General features: G+C 40.9%; 1 protein-coding gene across 1 annotated transcript in view; it reads left to right on the plus strand.

Annotated features, from left to right (window-relative positions):
• GXYLT2 (glucoside xylosyltransferase 2) overlaps positions 1-23823 on the plus strand; it is a 102779-nt gene that overhangs the window by 20321 nt on the left and 58635 nt on the right. The window contains exons 2-3 of the mRNA XM_060631564.3: positions 2354-2546; positions 10623-10754. Coding sequence (XP_060487547.2) covers positions 2354-2546; positions 10623-10754 — 325 coding nt within the window. The remainder of the gene's footprint in view (positions 1-2353; positions 2547-10622; positions 10755-23823) is intronic.

Genomic DNA, 23823 nt, shown 5'->3' on the forward strand with positions numbered 1-23823 from the left:
GCATATTTTGGCCAGTCTTTTGCATGATTTGTAACTGACTGTGATTTTATCATTATCTGTGACACAGCCTTCTGATCCTTTTACATAAGTTATTGGGAGCTGGCTTCAATAGTAGGTATGAAAACCCACCCACAGGGCCCAGGAAGGGAAGACATCAGAGTCCTTATGGCAGGGGTCCTTGAATTTACCAGACATGCTCCTGATTGTGTACTTTTGCTCTCACTGTCTCCTCTGCCTGGAGTGCTCCTCACCCAGAAATGCCCATGACTCATATCCTCACCTCCTTCAAGTTGTCGTCAGATCTCACCATCTTAGTGAGGACGTTCCCAACTTTGCACTGCGTAAAAATATCTACCAGCCCATCGGCCACTCCTGTATCCCTCCCTGTTCAAGGGTATACCTCCTTCATAGTCCTTATCGCCGGATAACTTTCTATATAAGCTATTTAGTTACTATTTGCCTTGAGTGCTACTTCCTTCTTTGTCTTTCCCCTACCACCTTGACAATGTAATTTCTTCAAGGGCAGGCATCTATGTCCGTTTTGTTCACTGCTGTCTTCCTGGTACCTAAAGCAGTGCCTGGCGCATGGTAGGTACTCAGTATAGATTTGTTGGTTAATAAATGGCCTGAAGTTAGCAAGAAAAAGAGCAGAGGGGAAAATTTCTGAGAGACACACACAGAGAGGAAGAGAGAGAGAGAATACATGTGCCAAGACCTGGAGACAACTCAGCAGTCTGCTGACCAGAAGTGAAAATGGATGGAAAGTATGAATATGTGACTGTGGCCACAGTTATGAAGGGCTGTCCACCGAGGCTGGAGGTGCTGGAGGCAGTTGCTAGAGATGTAAATAGGAGCCATGATCATCACTTTGGACTCAATCTTGAGGGCAGTCAGGAGCCCTTACCTTAGTTTAATCAAAAGAATAACACAATACTAATTGCATTTTAGAAGAACTTCACTCTGGTGCCAACAAGAAGAAATCAGAGGGTGGGAGTTAAGGATAAGACTGGAGGCAAGTGGACCATCTAGGGAGCTGACAGAGCAATCGAAGTGAGAGAAGATGGTGGCCTCATCAGGTAGCAGGAGGAGGACGAAGAGAAGAGGACAACATTGGAAGATGCTTAGGACATCTCGAGTGTCTTCCTGTGATCCCTGAAGTCAGTGGAATCTGAGTGTCTCTCGGCATCTGGACTTCGTTGAGCTTCCCCTGAGCATGCTCGTAAGTAACTGAATTGGAAAGCTGTCCGGAGTGCCCCACCCACATCTTCACCTCTCCTCTTGATGAAAGAAATCTGGAGCAAGACTTCCATTATTCAGCAGAGCAGTGGATAATGGAGCAGTGCACTGATTGGACTCGAAGCTTTTGGAAGGAAGGTAGCATTCCTCGTCCAAGTTTCCCTGGCCTCCAACTCTTTTGTGCAAGTAAATTAGTTTCATTTGTCTCAGGGCACCTTTTCCAGGCCAACTCCTTCCAACTTGCCTGCGAATGTCTCTCAGTAGTGTGTTTGAGGCTTGGCTGCGTCTCCTTGTCTGGAACAAATCTTTTATTACAAGGAAATAGCTGGATGATGATTCTGGACTCTTGGACCCTATTCCCCTCTCAGCTGTTGACTCAGTATCTGATACCTTGGTAATTTTCAGCTCAACCTGCCTCCTCTCCTGCCTGTTTCTCATTAATACGACTTACATGCTGGAGGCTGAATTTCAAGTCTACCACCTCAGGAATCTTGAGCGAGACAGTTAGGATTAACACCTGTTTCTTCAAGACTTTCCGAGGATGTGATGGAGGCACATATGTTCTTTTCTTTGCTCACCTCCTGGACTCGCATGGTTTTCCTTTGGTGCGGTGGTCATGCATTCCACCGCAACCTAAAACCATCCAGATGATGGAAGTATCATGTTGCTCGTTTCACATGGGAAAGCCACGACCCACCCTTGTCTTGTTCATGTTGCGTTCAAATCTAATTTGCGTGGCCTCTCTGAGTGTGAGCACCACAACCCCTGTGTCAGCTGTTGAAGCTTAGCAATGCTATTTCCAAACATGGGCCATTCGGCAGGCAGCAGGCACTCGACAGCTGAGTGGGGCAGAAAAAGTCTCAGACACCTAAGGCAGGCCAAACAGTGACTCATGCTGCTATTGCCAGGATAAATATGGGAATAAATGGTATTTTTCTCTAAGCAGGAAGAATTGTCAAAATGCTTATCACTTTATAAAATATAACAGATTGTGCCTGTTCATGTTTTGAAATGTTCCAACTATTCACTAGCTGGGTTGTTTTGGGTTTTTTTGTTTTGTTTTGTTTTGTTTTTTATGAGTTTAGTAATAGCTTTAACTTGTTTTTCCTCTTCCTAGGAGGCCTGGAGAACTCAGGAGTTTCCAGGCTGTGCTGCCTCCAGAGCTCTGGATCCACTTGGCCGTGGTGGCCTGTGGCAATCGGCTGGAGGAGACACTGGTCATGCTCAAATCAGCTGTACTCTTTAGCCACAGGAAGATCCAGTTCCACATCTTCACAGAAGACTCTCTGAAGCCCGAGTTTGAGAAGCAGGTGAATGTGTATAAATGGCAGCACCATGTTCCTGAGTGCAGACAGACTGCATTTTGGGAAATGCATATCCTGGTTGCTAATGTATTTCTGCTGTGGACTCAGCTGTGTGGCCATAAACTCTTGACTGTCAGTCTTACTGTTCTTACTTATAATGCGGGGATCATTACACTTGCCTTACAGAGATCGTAAGGGTTCTATGTGATGATGCCCTTGAAGCCCAGGGCTTGAGCCTCTGGTGTCGTTAACATTGTTCTTATTTGGGGGACAGGTAGCTTTTTAAAAAAATCTATTTATATATGTTTTTTGAATGACAAGTAATAGATGTTCATTAAAATAAATTCAAATGATACAGATGTTATGAATTAAAAGGTACGAGTCCTTGCTACCCTCAGTCTCACATAAGATACTATCAGAGTTAATGATTTTGAGTTATTTTTCCATGTTTTTTCATGTGCAGATGTGTGTGTGTGTATGTATGTATCTGTGTGAGTATATGTATATGTGTGTACATGTGTATTTGTATATATAAACATCTGCATGTTTGGGGAGCTATTCCTGCCCGTGGGTCCTATCCCTGTGCTTTAATAAAGTCACCTTTTGGCACTGAAAAAAAATTAAACATCTACATGTTTAACACATGCAATTGTATGTGCCTGGATTCAAGTGTGTTTCTTTTACAAAATCAGAGTTATTCTCTATGTGTTGTTCTGGAACTTGCTTTTCCCCCCTTAAAACCATATTGTCAGCATCATTCCAGGTCAGGACTCAAACATTCTTACCTCTTCTCTTCTGGTGGCTGAACAGTATTTTGTTGTATATCTGGATCCTTGTTTATTTGACTTTTCCTACAGTGAGGAACAAGTAATGATTTTTTACCAGTACACAAGGAGAACTTTGGAACCACCTCTTGTCCTCAGTCTAGGTACATGTGTGACTTTGCAGACCAAACTTTGCTTTGTCTCGGAAGTTTTCTTTTGTGGTAAGGCCTCGAGTACTGGGAGAGTGAGAGCCTGTTTTGCTCTGTGTCTATTGACTGGGGTCAAAGCAGGGCGGCCTCCTGTCGCCAGGTTGGCCGCACTAATGAGAAATGCCAGAGAGGCATGTTGAGCAGAGAAAGGCTAATAACAGAAAGCTAGAAAACATGTTAGGTTTCCTAAAGAAAAATGTCATCTTGACATCCTCACCAAGGGAAGCCAAAGAACAAATAGTCTTGAAGCTTTGAAATTGATTGGAAACTGCCTTGAAAAAGATCTGAGTCAAAGGAAGGGGAAGGGGATAGAACACACGTGGTTAGCTGCTCTTGAAGCTGTGGGGACAGGAGATGGTGATGATGGTGATGGTGATGGTGATTATCATCTATCAAGGGCTTCTGATTTGTGATGTACTCTTCTTTAACCCTCACGGGAAGGTAGCACTCCTGTTTCTGTTTTGCAAACAGATCATCGAGGCACAGAGAGTGTTAGTGGTTTGCTCATCAGGTGTCAGTTCAAGGTCACAGACTCAAAGCTCCGTGAGCCTAACCACTGTACCGTACTCCATCTCAAGCTAGTAGGCAGAAGACTCAAATGCAAACCTCACCTCCACTGTACACCTTCTGCTTGATCTCCAGCAAGCCTGGTGGCCTTTTAGAGCTTCAGCTTCCCTGTTTGTAACTTGAAGCTAGTAGCATTGATCAAAAGAGCTAAGGTATCTGGAATCAGGATAGGCTAGGTCAGGCTGCTGTAACACCTCCTGAAAAGCTCAGAGACTTGCCTTGTGCCTGCTACATGTTTCACACAGGCACTCAGGTCTGGGACCGAAGATGACAAAGACTGTTCATGCTCTTTTTTTTTTTTTTTAAGTTTATATATATATATTTTTTAGTAATCTCTGTACCCAACGTGGGGCTCGAACTCACAACCCTGAGATCAAGAGTCTTACGCTCTTCTGACTGAGCCAGGCAGGTGCTCCAAGACTATTCATGCTTTGAGTTGCACCTGCTGGAACATTTGGCCTCTAATGTTCTTGGGATGCCATACAGGAAAGAGAGAGACAAGTGCTTCATGACTATGCATTTCACTCCCTAAGCTTGACAGCGATGTGAGTCTTTTCTGCTCACATGTAACTGCCCAGAAGCAGTCACGAGGCTCACCCAGCGGCAAGGGGCTGAGAAGTGCTCAGTGTGCAGGAAGGGAGGATAAACTAGCTGTGGGCAAACTCTAGCAATGTCTTACACAATATCCATCTAACACGTATTTCTTGAGTACCCACTGTGTGCTAGAGGCTGGGACATGAGACGGAGCAGAACAAACTAGACTTGAACTTAAAAAAGATGAGGGGAAGGAAGATGCGTGTATGTACAATTATGTATATGGGGCAGACCGTGTTTTCCAGAGAAGCCCCAGCACCCCCACCTTGTGTTACTCGCATCCTCCTGTGCTTCCCTCCTTCACTGACCCAGGATTGGCCTCTGTGACCAGCAGCATAGGGAGGATGCGACGCAACATCAGTTCTGAAGTTAGGATTTATTTATTTATTTATTTATTTATTTATTTATTCATTTAATTTATTTTTTTAATAAATTTTTAATGTTTATTTATTTTTGAGACAGAGAGAGACAGAGCATCAGTGGGGGTGGGGCACAGAGCGAGGGAGACACAGAGTCCAAAGCAGGCTCCAGGCTCTGAGCTGTCAGCACAGAGCCTGATGCAGGGCTCAAACCCACAAACAGTGAGATCATGACCTGAGCCGAAGTCGGACACTTAACCAACTGAGCCACTCGGGGCCCCTGAAATTACGTTTTAAAAGGCACTGCGCTTTCTATCTTGGTCACATTCACTTTCCCCTTGGGTCACTTGCCATGGGGTAAGCCACTTTCATGTCAGAGCAGCCGTTGTAGAGGTCGACATGATAAGGATTGAAAGCTGCTTGTAACACACGAGTGAGCTTGGAAATGGAAGGTCCCGCCCCATGAAGCCTTCAGATGACTGTAGCCCCAGTCACAACTTGGACTGCACTCTCATGAGCCACCCAAGCCAGAACAGCCCAGCTTACAGAATTTTGACTCTAAGAAACTACATGAGAGAATACGTTTTTGTGGTTTTGAGCTACTAAGTTTTGGGGATAACTTGTGATAAGGTAATAGCTAATGCATACACATCTACTTATGTCTTACATACGTATGTATGTATAAAAGAGAGTATGCTAATGTAATATTCAGGTGACATTTGAGGCTAGGGCATGGAAAGGATACAGCTTCTGCCTCACTCTTTCTTGGGTTACCTGCCCCAGGAACCTGGCCAACATGTGAGGAAGCCCAAACTAGTCCATACAGAGGGCTCGTGTGGAGAGGCCTGCTCAGAGAGGAGCTGAGGTCCCCAGCACGTAGCTAGCCTCCACTGCCAGGCATGTGAGTGGACCACATTTCAGATTCTAGCCTCCAGCCTTTCAAGTTCCTAGCCGAGGCCACAGACATCATACAGCAGTGTAAGCCATCCTTCTGTGCCTTGTCCGAACACCTGAGCCGTGGAATCTGTGAACATAATAAATGGTTGTTTTACACTGCTAAGTTGGGGGGTAATTTGCCATGAGCCATAGTAATGGGCACATTATAAATTAGGAACTGACTTGCATGGGAAAATCATTGAATTTGAAAAATCATTTGAATTGCTCTGATGATTTTATTCCTTTGATGGCTCATTTCCTCAGGTCTTTATCAGACCAGTGAAGCTCAACTAACAAAGGAAATTGTACTAGGGTGCTAAAAGACAGGCAGGGCATATGGCCTCATCCCTTTCTCTCCCATGCAAGGATTATGGTGCCAGTTTAGATAAAAAAAAACCTTGTCTCCTATGTAAGTTACAGAACTTCTCTCAGTCACAATTTCTTCACCTGTATCGAAGGGCAAATGAATCTTACTGTAGAGCATACTTGTGAAGCTGACTCAGATCATCTATTTATTCTTTCATTCCACGAAGATTCTTTGGAGTATCTCCAGTATGTTGGGCACTTTGTTAGCTCCGAAGTAGTAGATTAGCAGCAGTTAGTCTGTGTGAAGCCACAGGAGATGCCGGTGTGCAGGGGCAAGTTACGCCTCCCTCCTCGAAAGTGTCCCTTACAAAACCGAGGCATTGTGGGAATATCCAGTTTCTTGTGATAACTTCTGGCGAAGCTCAGGGCCGTATATCTTAGGGCAAAACACAAAACAAAGTGCCAGTTGATTCATGACTCCTCTAGAAGCTGTTTTATGGGTGAATTCTATATTTAAGTAGACTTTAAAAAATTTTTTAAGCTGTGTGAGTCCAGTATGTCTGGTGATATTTACCAAGTATAATATAGATACTTAATATTTTGGAGTTTCATTTGGTCTTGTCATCTCCCAATTTAGAAGCTGAAAATGCCAGCTGGTTGATTTCCTTGCCTCTCTAGGCAACTCGCGAATCAGACGTGTGCTTTAGGCTTGGCTCATCTGTCAGGAAAAAGTGGGACCCGGAAGTGGGGATAACCACCGTTGCATTCTGGTGATAGGTAGGGCCAGTGGGATGGCAGCCTTCTTTGTGGGTGTGGTGTGTGGTTCTGCCACAGGAATAGGTGTCAGCAGGAACTTTCAGTGGCTGGAGTTCAAATACATGCATTGATTTAAATGTAAAAGGACTGAACAGTCCAGTTAAAAGACGTAGATTGGCAAAGGTAGATAAACCCTCCTAGAAGGTAGGATCCTAAAGATCAAGGAATCAAGGGAAGCAACAGACCATGGGACCTTCCCATTCCCCTTCCAGGGCTGATTTTGGGCTGTTGTGCCGTCGCACAGTTGTACTGAGTGTTTGTGCCCGGTGTCCGTTCTGATGTGTTGGTGCAGTTGTGCTGGGTATTTGTGCCTGGTTGTGGCTTCTCATTGGTCAGTGGCCTTCATAAATCAGTTATTAAATCCTTTATCACTCTTCCTCTTTCTCATTCTGAGATTTCCCTCCCATATATCCATCTCAAAATTGCAAAGTTATTCATTTTTGAAGTTTATTTATTTATTTTGAGAGAGAGAGTGCGTGCACAGTGTGTGCGAGCTGAGGAGGGGCAGAGAGAGAGAATCACAAGCAGGCTCTAGGGAGCCCAACATGGGGCTTGAACTCATGAACCATGAGATCATGACCTGAGCTGAAATCAGAAGTCAGATGCCTAACCAACTGAGCCATCCAGGTGCCCCTCTTCAAACATTTTTATGTGACCATATAAGCATTATATGTACATTATTAAAAAATCATAAAACTATAAAGGAAAAAAATCAACCTTCCTATTAATGGTCAGGGAGAGCAATTTTTATGTATTTATTTATATTCTTTTTCTTTTCATGTAAACATCAGAAATGAGATCGTATCCTACATTCCCTTTTATACCACTGAGTCTTATATTATTGAATTTCTTCTAAAACTGGGGTTAACTTCTTTCTTATGTAAAGTACCAGACGGTAACTTTTTTAGGCTTTGCATGCTGTGTGGTCTCGTAGCTACTCAGCTCTGATATTCATTGTAAAAGCAGCCATAGAAATATGTAAATAATTAGGTGTGGCAGTGTTCCAATAAAACTTTTATTTATGGACACCGAAATTCAAATCTCATGTCGTTTTCACATGTCTCAGAATATTACATTTGTTTTTATTTTTTTAACTATTTGAAAATATCAAATCATTCTTGGCTATGTGCTTGTGGTGGCAGGTTGGATTTGATCCTTGTACAACCAACAGCTTGCCAACGCTCATTGTACATTGTTGTCATTAGTTGCTGCATCATATTCTGTTCTGTAGACAAACCCCAGAGCTTATTTAACCAAATTGTTATTTAGGTTGTTTCCAACTTTTCACTGTCACAGACAACATTATGATAAATAACCTTGTAATAAATATGAATGTACTTTTGGAATTTTTCCTTAGAAAATTCTTAGAAGTAGAACTATGGTGTCAGTGGGGAAGCAGATAAGCATACGGAAGGATGCTCAACATCAAATGTCCTTGGGGAACTGCAGCTGAAGACAGCGAGATACCTACACGCCTATCAGAATGGCTAAGGTCCACAACACTAAATGCTATCAAGGAGGTAGAGCAACAGAAAATCTCATTGCTGGTGGGAACACAAGACAGCACAGCAACTTTGGGAAAGCAGTTTGACCATTTCTTAGAAGGCTACATGGAGACTGACCATACAATCCAGCAATCAGACTCTTTGACATTTTCCCTAGATGAATTGAAAAATTGTCCACACAGAAACCTGCACATGAATGTTTATAGCAGCTTTATTTGTGATCACCCCAAATTGGAAGCAAGCAAGATGTCTTTCTATGGGTAAATGTAGAAACAAACCATTGTATATCCATACAATGGAACGTTATTCTGCTCTAAAAAATAAATAAGCTATTGGGGCACCTGGATTTCTCAGTCGGTTAAGTGTCCGCTTCAGCTCAGGTCATGATCTCACAGTTTGTGAGTTTGAGCCCTGCATCGGGCTCTGTGCTGACAGCTTAGAGGCTGGAGCCTGCCTCGGATTCTGTGTCTCCTCCTCTCTCTGCCCCTCCCATGTTCATGCTCTGTCTCTTGTCTCTCAATAATAAATAAATGTTTAAAAAATTAAAAAAAAATAAAATAAAAAATAAATAAGCTATCATTCTACAAAAAGACATAGGGAAAATTTAAATGCATACTGCTCTGTATAAGAAGCCAATCTGAACAGGCTATATACTGTATGATTCCAACTATATCCCATTCTGGAAAAGGCAAAACTAAGAGACAGTAAAATAATCAGTGGTTGTAGGGGTGCCTGGGTGGCTCAGTCGGTTGAGCGGCTGACTCTCAATTCTGGCTCAGGTCACTATCTTACGGTTTGTGAGTTAGAGGCCCACATTGGGGCTCCAAGCTGACAGCTCGGAGCCTGCTTGGAATTCTCTCTCTCTCTCTCTCTCTCTCTCTCTCTCTCTGCCCTTCCCCTGCTCCTCTCTCTCTCTCACTCTGTCTCACAAATTAAATAAACATTAAAAAAAAATAATCAGTGGTTGTAGGAATTCAGTGGGAGGGAATGGTGAAGGGATTTTTAGGGTGCTGAAACTATTCTGTAGTGGTACATACCTGCCATTATACATTTGTCAAAATCCATAGAATGTACAACACAAAGAGTGAACCCTAAGATAAGCTATGGACTTTACTTGCTAACATATTGATACTAGTTCATCAATTGCAACAATATGCCACACTAATGCAAGATGTAGATAATAGAAATGGAAACTGGGGGGTAGAGAGGGAAAGGGGGAAGGGTAGATGGGAACTCTATGCTTCCTGCTTAGTTTTTCTATAAACATAAAACTGCTCTGAAAACTAAAGCCCATTAATGAAATAATATATGCAAAGAAAATAATATATACTCATTGTAAAAGTTCTAAAGAACACAGAAGTATAAACTTAAAAAATGAAATCACCACCACCACCTCCACAGGTGCCCACATGTAACAATTCAGTGTCCATCTGTAGAGATTTTTCTCTCCATATAAAATATATATGCATATGTTTTCCAAGACAGAACTTATATTATGAAATTTCTTTTTTATTTTGCTTTTTCTAAAACCTAACTATCATAAACATTTTTCCATGCCAGAAAATATAGATCTACCTTATTTTAACTGTTAACAGTAGTCTATTGTATAGTTCTATCATAATTAATTTTCCCAGTTCGTACTTATTGGTCATTTAGTTTGTTCACAAGGATTTTTTTTTTTTTTTATTACAAAGTAGGTTGTGTTGAAAGTCTTGTGCCTTTATCTTTTGAAGTTGGTTATTGCCAGTTTCCAAAGTGCCCTCTTGGAAGTTTACTCAAATTTATACTCCCCTTGTGTTATTTATGTACCAGCCTCCTAACACCCTTGCCAACTCTGGATGTTATCATTATTATTTTTTTTAATTCTAGCCATGGTCTTTCATTCACTGAGCACTAATAGTGGTGGTGAAGTTAGATTTTCTGTGTAAGTTGCCTGAATAGTGTCCACTTGAACATCCAGAAGCTTCAGATGTTTTCCGTATCTCTGGGGCCTAATCATCCTCTTCTTGTATTCCTTGTTTTTTAGTTACGACAGTGGCCTGACTCATATACAAAGAAGTTTGAGCACCGAATTTACCCCATCACATTTTCGGTTGGAAACCCTCAGGAATGGAAGAAATTATTCAAACCGTGTGCTGCTCAGAGACTCTTTCTTCCGGTAGGAACACGAGCCTTTAATAAGGTGTTCTCAGGAGACAATTGCTCTTGCAAACATGGTGAAATTAACTGGTGTTAAACATTTTAGTTAAAGCTGAAAATGTGTTTCTCTTGGATTCTGTAGTTGATTTTCTTACTCTTCAAGATATAGAGAAAGGGTTCTTGTGTGCAAGAAGTTGTCTTTCCAGGGGCACCTGGGTGGCTCAGTTGGTTGAGTGTCCGACTCTTGATTCCGTTCAGGTCATGTTCTGACGGTTCGTGAGTTCAAGCTCCACATTGGGCTCTGTGCTAGCTGTGCAGAACCTGCTGGGGATTCTCTGTCTCCTCACTGTCTGCCTCTTTCTGTCTCTCTTTCTCTCTCTCTCCCTCAAAATAAATAAATAAACTTTAAAAAAAAAAGTTGTCTTTCCACAAGATTGAGGGACTGAGAGCATCCAAAGCATGTCTTGTATTATGAGTCTTTGTGATTGTTATTATTTCTCTTATAACAATAACTATTGCCAGATGTAGCCATGCTAGGGAATAGTTCAAAAAAGGCCCAGAGTTCTGGATCAGGCTTTCAGTTTTTAATTTTTTAATTGAATGCTTTTGTTACCTTTTTAAAAATCCTAAATAGAAAAATCACTGAAGATATATCAAAATTTTTTTTAATGTTTATTTTTTTTAATTTTTTAATTTTTTTAACGTTTTTTATTTTTGAGACAGAGAGAGACAGAGCATGAACGGGGGAGGGGCAGAGAGAGAGGGAGACACAGAATCTGAAGCAGGCTCCAGGCTCTGAGCCATCAGCCCAGAGCCCGACGCGGGGCTTGAACTCACAGACCGCGAGATCGTGACCTGAGCTGAAGTCGGCCGCTTAACCGACTGAGCCACCCAGGCGCCCCTTAATGTTTATTTTTGAGAAAAAGATAGAGCGCAAGTCAGTTAGGAGAGAGGGAGACACAGAATTCAAAGCCGGCTCAGAACTGTCAGCACAGAACCCAAGGTGGGGCTCAAACTCATGAACTATGAGATCATGACCTGAACTGAAGTCAGATGGCTAATCATCTGAGCCACCCAGACCCCTCACCAAAGATATATCAAAACTGATGTCTGTCATGGAGCAAAGATGGCAGCTTTGACTTATGAATTGCACTCTTGACATTTGTGACAGATTTGTGCTTTTGGCAAACATTTACTTGGTGCCCATTAAGTACTAGGCCTTGGGTTAGTGATGGCAATATGGTAATGAGCAAGTTAGTGATAGCCTCGCTCCCTTGGAGTTTGAGCCTAGCAGGGCACTGGACAGGTAATTGAAAGTATGATCTATGCTGAAGTCCCATGGATATATGTAACCTGGGGTTCCACACTGGTCAGAGAAAGGTCATAGAAGATTCTTTTGGGACGTTGCATTTATGCTGAGGCATGAACACCGGAGAAGTGGGGATCACTGGGTGACAAGGGCCTGGTTGGCAATGAGAGAGAAGAGGGTATTAAGCAGATACAGTAATATGTTCAAAGGCCCTGAATTGGGAAGGAGCATGTTTGGGATAATTAAAGAAGGTAGAGAAAAAAAAAAAAAAAAAAAAAAGAAGGTAGAGTAACCAGAACATAGAGTGAATGAAGAGGCCAGTAGCAGTTGTATGGTCTGGTCTTTGTGTTAAGGACATTGAAAAGCCATTGACTGATCTCTAGCTTGGAAGTGGCATGATCTGACTTGTGTTTTAAAGAGGACACACTAGTTCATTGCAGTGTGGACAGTGGCATCGCTAGACCAGTTGCTGATGAGGTAGGCTATGGTGGGTGCCCTAAAGATGGATTCAGAACCTCCCCAAGAAGTAGTATTTACCAGTCCTCGTGATTGGCTAGTAGTAAGCGTTGAATTTCAGGGAGAGTGCGGTGATAAGTATTTCACCCAGGTTTCTGACCTGAACGGATATTAAGGCTGATCTGTTTGAAATTGCTTATATTCAGCTATTAATGACCTTGTTATGGTTCATCCTACTAAATGGATGGTGGTCTTCGGAGAGATGGAAAAGGCAAAAGGGTGACCAGTTTTCATAGGAGGGAGATGAGTTTAATTTGGGTCCTATTTTGACTCAGAGGTGCCTGGGAGATGGCCATGCAGAAAAATCTCACCGTGTGTCGGCTTGAAATCCTAAATGGCAAGTTGGTCCTTTTAGCATTTCTTACCCAGAACCTGTGAGAAGAAAAGGGCCTGGTGGTCCTCTTGGTGTCTGTGCATGCTCACTCACTCATGAAATGGCCTGTTTGTCCCATGCCATGGACCTTCATGTGAGGTGGGATTAACCTTATAAAAGTGTGGGTAAGGAACAACTAATTTAAACTGGAACTAAAATCTGTGTGTTGGTAATATAATAACTAATTACCATGTCAGAAGATGAGAAAAAAATGTCAGGTTTCTTTTCCTTATCTCTGTTTTAGGGGGGAAAATGTATTCAAAGCCCAGGTTCCTATTGGAAAATTGTCTCTCCCACCTATCCAAAAAATGTAAGCAACCCAGTGGAGCCACATTTGAATTTTCCCTGACCTTGAGTTGTGCCTTTATTGCCACGATTAAAAAAACAAACCTACCACATGATGGTTTTCATTCATTCCCAGCTAAGTAAGCATTCCATTTTGAATGACAAATGAGTGCTGGTATTCCTTATCTGCTTTTGATAATGGAAACTAGCCCTCCTTAAAAATAATAAAGAGGGATTGTAGTTGACAGGACATTTACCTTCTCCAAGTCTTGTATCATAACAGCAGATTATGAGCCTGGCATTTTGGGGCATCAGTAGAATGTATTGAACCTCAGGATAATTTGAAGTAAAGTCTAGGTGATGTTTTCCTTGAAATTCATCTCTGTAAAACCAAATCAAATGTATTACTGAGCCAGCAGAGTGAAGATGGAGATCCCAAAATACGAACATTCTAGCAATTGGTAGGTCAGTCGATTGAGAACCACAGTCTCACCCATATTCTGAGGCAGTGTCATCTACCCCAAGCCTGTAGAAATAAAACCCCTTCTCACATAAGATCTCACTATCAGAATAAGATCAGAGTACAAACCTGCAACCAAAGCCTATTAGTTTCTTAAGTACAATTAGTGGAATTCACATCCCACCAATTCACGATTTATGAAGTCCCAGAAACGAGTGGACCTTTAATTTTCTATTTCTGTGAATAATGGTTCTAAGAGCAGGACCATTATTAGTGCAAAGTAAGCTCCAGCTGGCTTGTACTAGTAAGCTGTCTAAGATGCATACCACTTTCAGGTAACTCAGAAGCTGAAAGTATTTAAAACAATCTGTCAATTACAAATAAATCAAATCTGTTCATTCAAATTTATCCTAGAGTACTTTTCCCTTTTCCTTTAGTGACAGCCGTAAAGCTTTCACTATGGTAAAAATAATGGAGTGTCATGAATTCATAATACCTTTCTCCCATTTAATTGGAATTACTGAGATTTTATAATGGCTCTATACATTTTGTTGCACAGTCTGCCTCCTTGATTCCAACAATCTATGTCCTCACTAATTGTGGTCTTCTGGGGACCCTAGAGATATTTAAAACATGATAGGGATCATTGAATTGCAGAATCTTCAGAGACTTTATTGGCAAATGGAATCCATTGTGGAAATTCACATTAGGTTAAGGTGCTATGTAGTTCTCACTCAAGGAGAAAGGCTCCCTTTAACAAAGTTTTGATAAATTCCAAGATTACAATAATGTCTCATGTCATTCTTGCTCCCAACACTTGGCCACAACCATCCATCTCAGAGGAAGAAGTTAGTGAAGGATATTGTCGTGAGAGGTAGGATAAAATTGCTTACATCCTTGACCTGTAAATTCTTCCTGAATTTTCTGGACATTTCGATATTTCTAACAAAGTTGACTCATCCTTTAATATTTCAAAGGCATACCATGACAAATAAATAGAAATCTTAGATTACCTAGGTTTTCTACATCACATCTCAAGTAGCAATATGTAATCTTTCCTTTTTCCACTTACAGTTTGTTAAAGAGGTTTGTAACTGGTTCCAATATTTGGAAAACTGTATACTTACAAGAAATGTTTTAATGAGTCAGCTATAAGCTAATGGACAAGAGAGGTTACCTGATTTATAAGAACTTTCTATAATTAAGGTCAGGCCTCTGTGCTATTATTAATATTATAACTCAGCGTTAGCAGTTAACATTCAGGCTTCCTTGGAACCAGTGCTTTGGACGTCAACAAATACTGACAGATATATGAGAACATATTAAAAATCCTTAGTGAGAGGAACATCTATTAGAATCACTACAAATGACGTCTCTGTATTTCATTAAACATTAAGAAGCCATAAATTATTAGGATAAGATGAGCTATCAAAAAGATCCCTTGAAAATGACCCTCGATCCCAGTTTGGTTGAACAAGATTTCCACACTCCTTATCATTTACTCACACACTATTAAAAGCTTGACATTCAGGATATTAGTTACAACTCTTGGTTACCTGTGAAAAAACTCAACTCCCAAGTAGCTAAAGAAAGAAGGAAATTTTTTGGCTTAACTGACAGTGAAATGCAGATGATCCCAAGCATAGGACTGATCTGGGGGCTCACATATGTCACCCACGCTCTGAGTGCCTCTCCCTCAGTCCTTCCAGGGCTCACTCCAGGAGTATAATGATTGCTTGAAGCGGCCTGAGATCCAAATGCTAGAAGCTTAGCCTAGTAGAAAAAGCAGAAAAAGCAGAAAGGGTGGCTACTTCCAAAATGGTGGCAGAAGAACTCTGTGCAAATGTTCCCCAGAGAGATAGGCATAAGTGGTGAAAATTATTTTTAAAGCAACTATCTAGAATCTTTGGACATTATGATAAGGACCTAAGCAAATAAAGAAACAGATTATTCAAGAAAATCTACTAATGTAACCAAATCCAAGCTTGCTTTGCTCACTACATAACAGGCCCATAATCTAGAGGCAAGATGTTAGGGTAAGTAAAGTGACTTTATTTGGAAAGCCAGCAAACCAAGGGGATGCAGACCATTGTCCTAAAGAACCATCTCCCCTTGGCAGGAAATTTGAGCTTCTTTTATGTTTTTAGCAAAAGAGGGAACTGAGAGGGAATTGGAGTCCAAAGATGACTGATGTCTGTAGATATCTGAAGAAGGTTGTGTAACTTCTTTGTCCTTGGTCAGTGATCTTTGTGTACAGGAATCTGGTCATGTCATTCCTGTGAATGTTAAGCATATCATAGTCATTTCTGTATGTGCTTCCCTATCTCCTCAGGTAAGGTAGATTTGGGGTAGAAAGCAGTGTTTCCAAATCTTAGCCGTAAGCAAAATGTCTTTGCTGATTAACATGGCTACCTCTAGGGCTAAAGCAGGAGTTTCTAAGCTTCCATCACACTAGCAAGGGAAATAGAAGCAACATGGAGTCAGACATGCTGGTTTTCTCCCTGTTACAGTAAAACTTGGTAAGAAAGAGGGAGAGTCTGTGACATTTGAACCTCCCTCTGGTCTCCCCTTCCGACTCAGCATGATGGAATGTCAACTCTGGGCAATTCAGTCAAGAATACAGGGATCCTTTCTCCCCAGCTCCTGGTTGAGAGATACGGTATTAACTTAGGGAGGGCAGGCCATGAGGAATTCTCATCTCTACAGCTATGTATCACAGAGCTTAAATTCCAGGCAAATGTAGCCAACATCCTGGGGCTTCCTTAATTAAGAGGAAGCTGGTACCTTCATGAGAGCAACAAACTAAACTATAAGCTAGTTAGTTTACCAGGGAGAACAGGGAAAGAGACAGATAAAAAGTGCCTTCTTGGTGCCAGAACAACGTTCAAAGACTGGACTCAATAACTATCCCTGCAAATAAGCCTAAATTGAATTGGATCAGATGGAGGAGCACTTAGTGCCTCAAAAACAATTAGCTGGCAGTTAGTGGAGGGTAATAACTGGGTGTAATACCATCAGAGGTAGACAGCTTAACAGAAAGATTAGAGAGTCAGTCAAAGAGAGGTGATAAAACCATTATCATTTCAGGATGGCTGTGTGCATGCCCCAGGCTGCACCCACTGAGGGACAATACCACAGGCTGCATAGAGTGGGTGAAGTGGACTTTCCTAAAATAGTCCAGGCAAGATTCTAAACAAATGAATAAATAAACATCAAAGGGTGCCAGGGTGGCTCAGTCAGTTAAGCGTCTGACTTCAGCTCAGGTCATGATCTTGCGGTTCGTGAGTTCAAGCCCTGCATCGGACTCTTTGCTGACAGCTCAGAGCCTGGAGCCTGCTTCAGATTCTGTGTCTCCCTCTCTTTCTGCCCCTCCCCTGATTGCTTGCTCTCTCTCTCTCTGTCAAAAATAAATAAACATTAAAAAAAATTTTAAAAAAAGAAATAAAAAAACATCAATAAGCCCTGTAGGTTGGAGTTGCTAAAATATATTATCTAAAACATCCTATCATGCTATAATACATTAACATGCTAAATACATTATCCATATTTTTTCATCAAAAAAATTTGAGGCAAAGAAACGGAAAACTGTGACTCATTCACAGGAAAAAATGCAAGCAATAGAAAATGCCTGTGATAGGACCCAGATGTCAGATTTAATAGAAAAGACTTCATCCCTTGGGGGCCAGGCCTCGCTCTGGTCACTTGATGGGGTCTCATCCCTGAGGACATAGTACAGCCCTGGGGCTCTGCTGGTGTGGGCTCAGGACCTGTGGGTACCAGCCTGATTCCTGAGGGTCTGACCAGGAGGTAGGGACCTCACCACCACTTGGGACCCCAGCTCTCCCCAGCTGTCAGTAATTAAAAGCAATCTAACACGCATACACACGCACACACAAATAACAAATGACTTCAAAGCAGCCATTATATTTTCAAGCAACAAAAGGGAACCATACTTAAGCAAAGTAAGCTATGATGACAATATTTCATAAAACTAAGAATATCGGTAAAAAGATGAAACGTATTTTTAAAAACAGCCAAATGGAACTTCTGGAGTTAACAGTTACAATGATTGAAATGAAAAGTCATTAAAGGAGCTCACCGCAGATTTGAAATTAAAGTAGAAAGAATTGGTAAATTTGCAGATAGATCAATAAAGGTCATGCAATCCAAGGAACAGAGAAAAATAATGATTAAAATTGACCAGAAACTGAGAGAAATGTGCAACACATAAAGCAAGTGAGCATATGCATGATGAGAGTGCCAGAAGGAGAGGGGAAAGAGAGAGAGGAATAGAAAAAACTCTTTGAAGAAATAATGGTTGAAAACTTGCCAATTTGATGAAAAACTATCTACCCATCAAAGTTCACAGAACTCTAAGTAAGATAAACTCAAGGAGGTCCACATGCAGACAAATCATAATAAAGATCCTGAAAGACCAGTCTTAAAAGTAACAAGAGAAAAACAACTTGTTACATACAAGGGAACTCCATTATGATTAACAGCAAATTTCTCATTAGAAACTGTGGAGGCCAGAAGGCCATGGGATGATGTATTTGAAGTGCCAAGGGGTGGGGGGAAACTGTCAACCAAAAATCTTATATCTAGCAAAACTGTTTTAAAAATGAAGGTGAGATAGGCTGTGTGCCCAACAGTCCTCTGGATCTGTTTCTTGCTTCAACGGGGTTTGGATGGAATAGACCCAGGCATGCCTCTTCTACCAGCCTCCTACCACCCTCCAAATTTTTTTCAGTCTCAACCTTCAGAGCCATCTTCTCAGCTACCCTCTGCCTCCGGGACCAGCCAACACCCTGTATTGAGCTTAGCTCCTTATTAGCAATCAAATATGAACTCTGGTTCATCAGAATTATTCCACAGAAGTGGATGCTGCTGTCAACCACCTGGTCAGCGTGGATCTACCGGCCTCCTACACCTACCTCTTTCTGGGCTTCTATTTCTGCAAAGATGTAGCTCTGGAGGGCATGGGCCACTCTTTCCACAAGTTGGCTGAAGCAGAATGAGCCTACTGAGCTGTCTCTTAAAGACGCAAAACCAGCACCGCAGCCATGCCCAGGATGTGCAGAAGCCATCCCCAGATGAGTGGGGTAAAACCTTGGATGCCATGGAAGCAGCCCTCGTTCTGGAGAAGACCTGAACCAGACCCTTTTGGATCTGCATGCCCTGGGTTCTGCCCATGCAGACCCCTATCTCTGTGACTTCCTGGAGAACCACTTCCTAGATGAGGAGGTGAAACTCATCAAGAAGATGGGCGACAAGCTTTCTAACCTCCCCAGGATGGGCTGGGCAAGTATCTATTTGAAAGGCTCACACGTAAGCATGACTACGAACTGCTCAAGCCCAACAGCCTTTGAGGGGCCCTCTGGCATCCCTGTGGTGTGGGGGCTTATGCCTGAGCCTCTTCCTGAGGCCACAAGGCAGCTTTTAAACCACGCTGGAGCTCTGGAGCCCTCTCCCAACCCTCTCCCAAGCCATGCACCAAATGGAAACAATAAAACTTTTCACAGAAAAAAAGAAGAAGAAGGAGAAGGAGAAGGAGAACGTAAAATTGAGTCATTCCCAGATAAAGAAAACTGAGATAGTTTGGTGCTAGCAGAACTGACTTATAAGCAATACTAAAGAAAGTTCTTCATGCTAAAAGCAAATGACTCCAGACAGTAATTCAAAATCACTTCATAAAAAAGACCCTTAGTAAAGGCAATTATATAGAAAACATTATAATGAATATTTCTTTTCTTAGTTCTTTTTAAAGTAATTTCTGCACCCAGTATGGAGCTTGAACTCATAACCCTGAGATCAAAAGTCACATGCGTTACTGACTGAACCAGCCAGGCACTCCTATAATGAGTATTTCTTATCATTTATTCTCTTAATTTATTTTAAAAACAATTGTATAATGCAGTATGTATGTAACTGTATTGTTGGGACTGTAACATAGAAATGTAATATATTTAAAAATAATAACACAAAGGTGGTTGGAGCTGAGCAAAGTTGTCGGGGATAATAAAATGATACCAAAGAGTAACTCAAATCCACAGGAACAAATGAAGAAAATCAGAAATGGTAGAAGAAGGTTAATATAACAAACCCCATAAATATATCCTTGTTCTCCTTCCTCTCCCAGCTTCTTTAAAACATATACAATTAATATTTGCAAATGACATATCCGACAAAGGGTTAGTATCCAAAATCTATAAAGAGCTCACCAAACTCCACACCCAAAAAACAAATAATCCAGTGAAGAAATGGGCAGAAAACATGAGTAGACACTTCTCTAAAGAAGACATCCAGATGGCCAACAGGCACATGAAAAGATGCTCAACGTCGCTCCTCATCAGGGAAATACAAATCAAAACCACACTCAGATATCACCTCACGCCAGTCAGAGTGGCCAAAATGAACAAATCAGGAGACTATAGATGCTGGCGAGGATGTGGAGAAACGGGAAACCTCTTGCACTGTTTGTGGGAATGCAAATTGGTGCAGCCACTCTGGAAAACAGTGTGGAGGTTCCTCAAAAAATTAAAAATAGACCTACCCTATGACCCAGCAATAGCACTCCTAGGAATTTACCGAAGGGATACAGGAGTACTGATGCATAGGGGCACTTGTACCCCAATGTTTATAGCAGCATTCTCAACAATAGCCAAATTATGGAAAGAACCTAAATGTCCATCAACTGATGAATGGATAAAGAAATTGTGGTTTATATACACCATGGAGTACTACGTGGCAATGAGAAAGAATGAAATATGGCCCTTTGTAGCGACATGGATGGAACTGGAGAGTGTTATGCTAAATGAAATAAGCCATACAGAGAAAGACAGATACCATATGGTTTCACTCCTATGTGGATCCTGAGAAACTTAACAGAAACCCATGGGGGAAGGGAAGGAAAAAAAAAAAAAAGAGGTTAGAGTGGAAGAGAGCCAAAGCATAAGAGACTGTTAAAAACTGAGAACAAACTGAGGGTTGATGGGGGGTGGGAGGGAGGGCAGGGTGGGTGATGTGTATTGAGGAGGGCACCTTTTGGGATGAGCACTGGGTGTTGTATGCAAACCAATTTGACAATAAACTTCATATATTGAAAAAAAATAATAAAATAAAACACATACAATTACATGAAGTAGCAATTTTAACAGTATATTATTGGGTTTGTGACAGGTATAGATGTAATACATACAACAAAGACATCACAAAATGGAGACAAGAGAATAGAGCTATATAGGACTGACATTAGTGTATCTTACTGGAATTAAGTTAATATAAATCTGAAGCACATTTTGATAAGATATATATGGTAAGCCTGGGAGCATCCACTGAAGAAAAATATGATAAAAACAAATCACTATCTTAAAATGTTACATTAGAAAATATCCACTCAATGCAAAAGAAAGCAGTAAAGGAAGAGTACGGGAACAAAAGAGACATGAGACATATTGAGAACAAAAAGTAAAATGACAGACATAAATTCAACTATATCAATAACATTAAATGAGAGTGGATAAAACACTCCAATCAAAAGGCAGAAATTGCCAGAGATAGTTGATAAAAAAAAAAACAAAACATAATGTGCTATGTACAGGAAACATACCTTAGGTTCAAAGATACAAATAGGTTAGAAGCAAAATGATGGAAAAAGATGTCAATCAGACAGCAACCACAAGTGGCTATACTAATATCAGACAGAACAGAACTGAAAAAAAATTGCTAGAGGAAAACAGGCACATTTTATAATGCTAAAAACATTAACCGACCAAGAAGATATAACAATTATAAATATACAACATGAAGCCCAAACTGACAGAATTGGAGGGAGAAATAGGCAGTCCACCAATAATAATGGGAGACTTTAATGCCCACATTCAATAGTGGCTTACAATAGGTAGATCATCAACAAGGAAATAGACCTGAACAACACTTAAAAGCAATTGGACCAACAGATACCTATAGAGCCCTCCACCCAAGACTGGTAGAACACATGTTCTTCTGAGTGCATGTGGAACATTTCCATCGCAGACCACATGTTAGGCCACAAAACAAGCCTCAATGAATTAAAAAGGACTGAAGTCACGTAAAGTATGTTCTCTGACCACAGTGGAATGAAATTAGAAGTCATTAAGAGAAAGAAATTTGGGAAACTCACAAATAATGTGGAAATTAAACAACACACTCCTAGATAACCAATGGGCCAAAAAAGAAATTACAGAAAAAATTAGAAAATACTTTGAGATAAATGAAAATAAGCATACCAAAACTTATGAGAGCAGCTGAAGCAGTACTTAGATGGACATTTATAGTTGTAAACTGCTACATTACAAATGAGGAAAGATTTTAAATCAATATTTTAACCTTCTACCTGATACACTCGAAAAAGAACAAGCCAAATCCAAGCAAGAGCAAGGAAGGAAATAGTAAAGATTAGAGTAAAAAATAATGAAGTAGAGAATAGAAAAGGAATAGAGGATAACAACATAACTGAAAGTTCGTTCTTTGAAAAGATCAACAAAATTGATAAACCTGCAGCTAGACTGAACAAGAGAGAAAAAGAAGACTCAAATTACTGAAGTCAGGAATGAAAGAGGGGAGATGAATACCAACATTAGTGATATAAAAAGAATTGTAAAGCAACAGTATAAAAAACTGTATGATAGTCAGATAACTTAGATGAAATGGACAACTTTGAAAATGACAACTCAGCACAGAGCCCGAGGTGGGGCTCAAACTCACAAACGGTGAGATCATGACCTGAGCCGAAGCTGGACGCTCAACCGACTGAGCCACCCAGGCGCCTCTGGTAGAGGTCATTTCAGAGAATGAACCCCAAAGGCAAAAGTTACAGGGTAAAGACTGACCGTTCTGATCGTCTATTCTTTAATAATCCGTGCAAACAGTAAGAAAGTACTTTTGGGGCGCCTGGGTGGCTCAGTTGGTGAGCGTCCAACTTCAGCTCAGGACTAGATGGTTTCGTCAGTGAGTTCTACCAAACCTTTAAATAATTAATACAAATTGTTTCCAATGTCTTTCAAAAAAAAAAAAAAAATAGAAAAGAAGTAAATATGTCCCAACTCACTCTATTAGGCCACATATTAACCTGTTACCAAAACCATGCAGTGACATCACAAGATGTCAGACCAATTACAGACCAATTACTCATGAATGTAAAAATTCATGAGATGGAAAAATCCTCAACAAATACTGCCATAGAAAATCCAGCAACTCAAAAACGGATTATACACTATAGATAAGTGGGATTATCCCCAGGGATACAAAGTTGGTTTAACATAGTAAAATCAATTAATGTAATATAATATGTAAACAGAATAAAGAACAAAAAGGTCATGAATATCTCAATAGATGCAGAAAAAAACTGACAAAAGCTAGTACCCTTTATGAAAAAAAAAACAAAACAAAACACATTCAACCCTAAGAATAGAAGAGAACGTTCTCAACCTGATGTAGGGCTTCTATAAAAACTTCACAATTGGTGTTATACTTAATGGCAAAAGACTGAATTCTTTACCTCTAAGATCAGATAAAAAATAGTTAAATGCTCTCAAAATTTCTTTTCTTTCTTTCTTTCTTTCTTTCTTTCTTTCTTTCTTTCAGGGAGAAAGACTATGCACACACACACACGCTTGCATGAGCATGGGAAGGGCAGAGGGAAAGAGAATCTCCAGCAGGCTCCACACTCAGCACGGAGCTCTATGCAAGGCTCGATCTCAGGACTGTGAGATCATGACCTGAGCTGAAATCAAGAGTTGGATGCTTAATTGATTCAGCCACCCAGACGCCCCTATGTTCTCAAAATTTCTATTCAGCATTGTAGTGAAAGTTCTAGTTGGGGCATTCAGGCAAGAAAATGGAATAGAATGAATTCTGATTTGAAAGAAAGAAGTAAAACTATCTCTATTGTCAAATGACTTCATATCGTATATAGAAAATCCTAAGGAATCAACTTAAAAAATAATTAGCATTAATACACAAATTCAGTGGGGTGCCTGGGTGGCTCAGTCGGTTAAGCATCCATCTTCAGCTCAGGTCATGATCTCATGGTTTGTGGGTTCGGGCCCCGCATCAGGCTCTGTGCTGACAGCTGGCTTCGGATTTTCTCTCCCTCTCTCTTTGCC

This window comes from Panthera onca, chromosome A2 (assembly GCF_046562875.1).
Source record: "Panthera onca isolate mPanOnc1 chromosome A2, mPanOnc1 haplotype 2, whole genome shotgun sequence".
NCBI lineage: Eukaryota > Metazoa > Chordata > Mammalia > Carnivora > Felidae > Panthera > Panthera onca.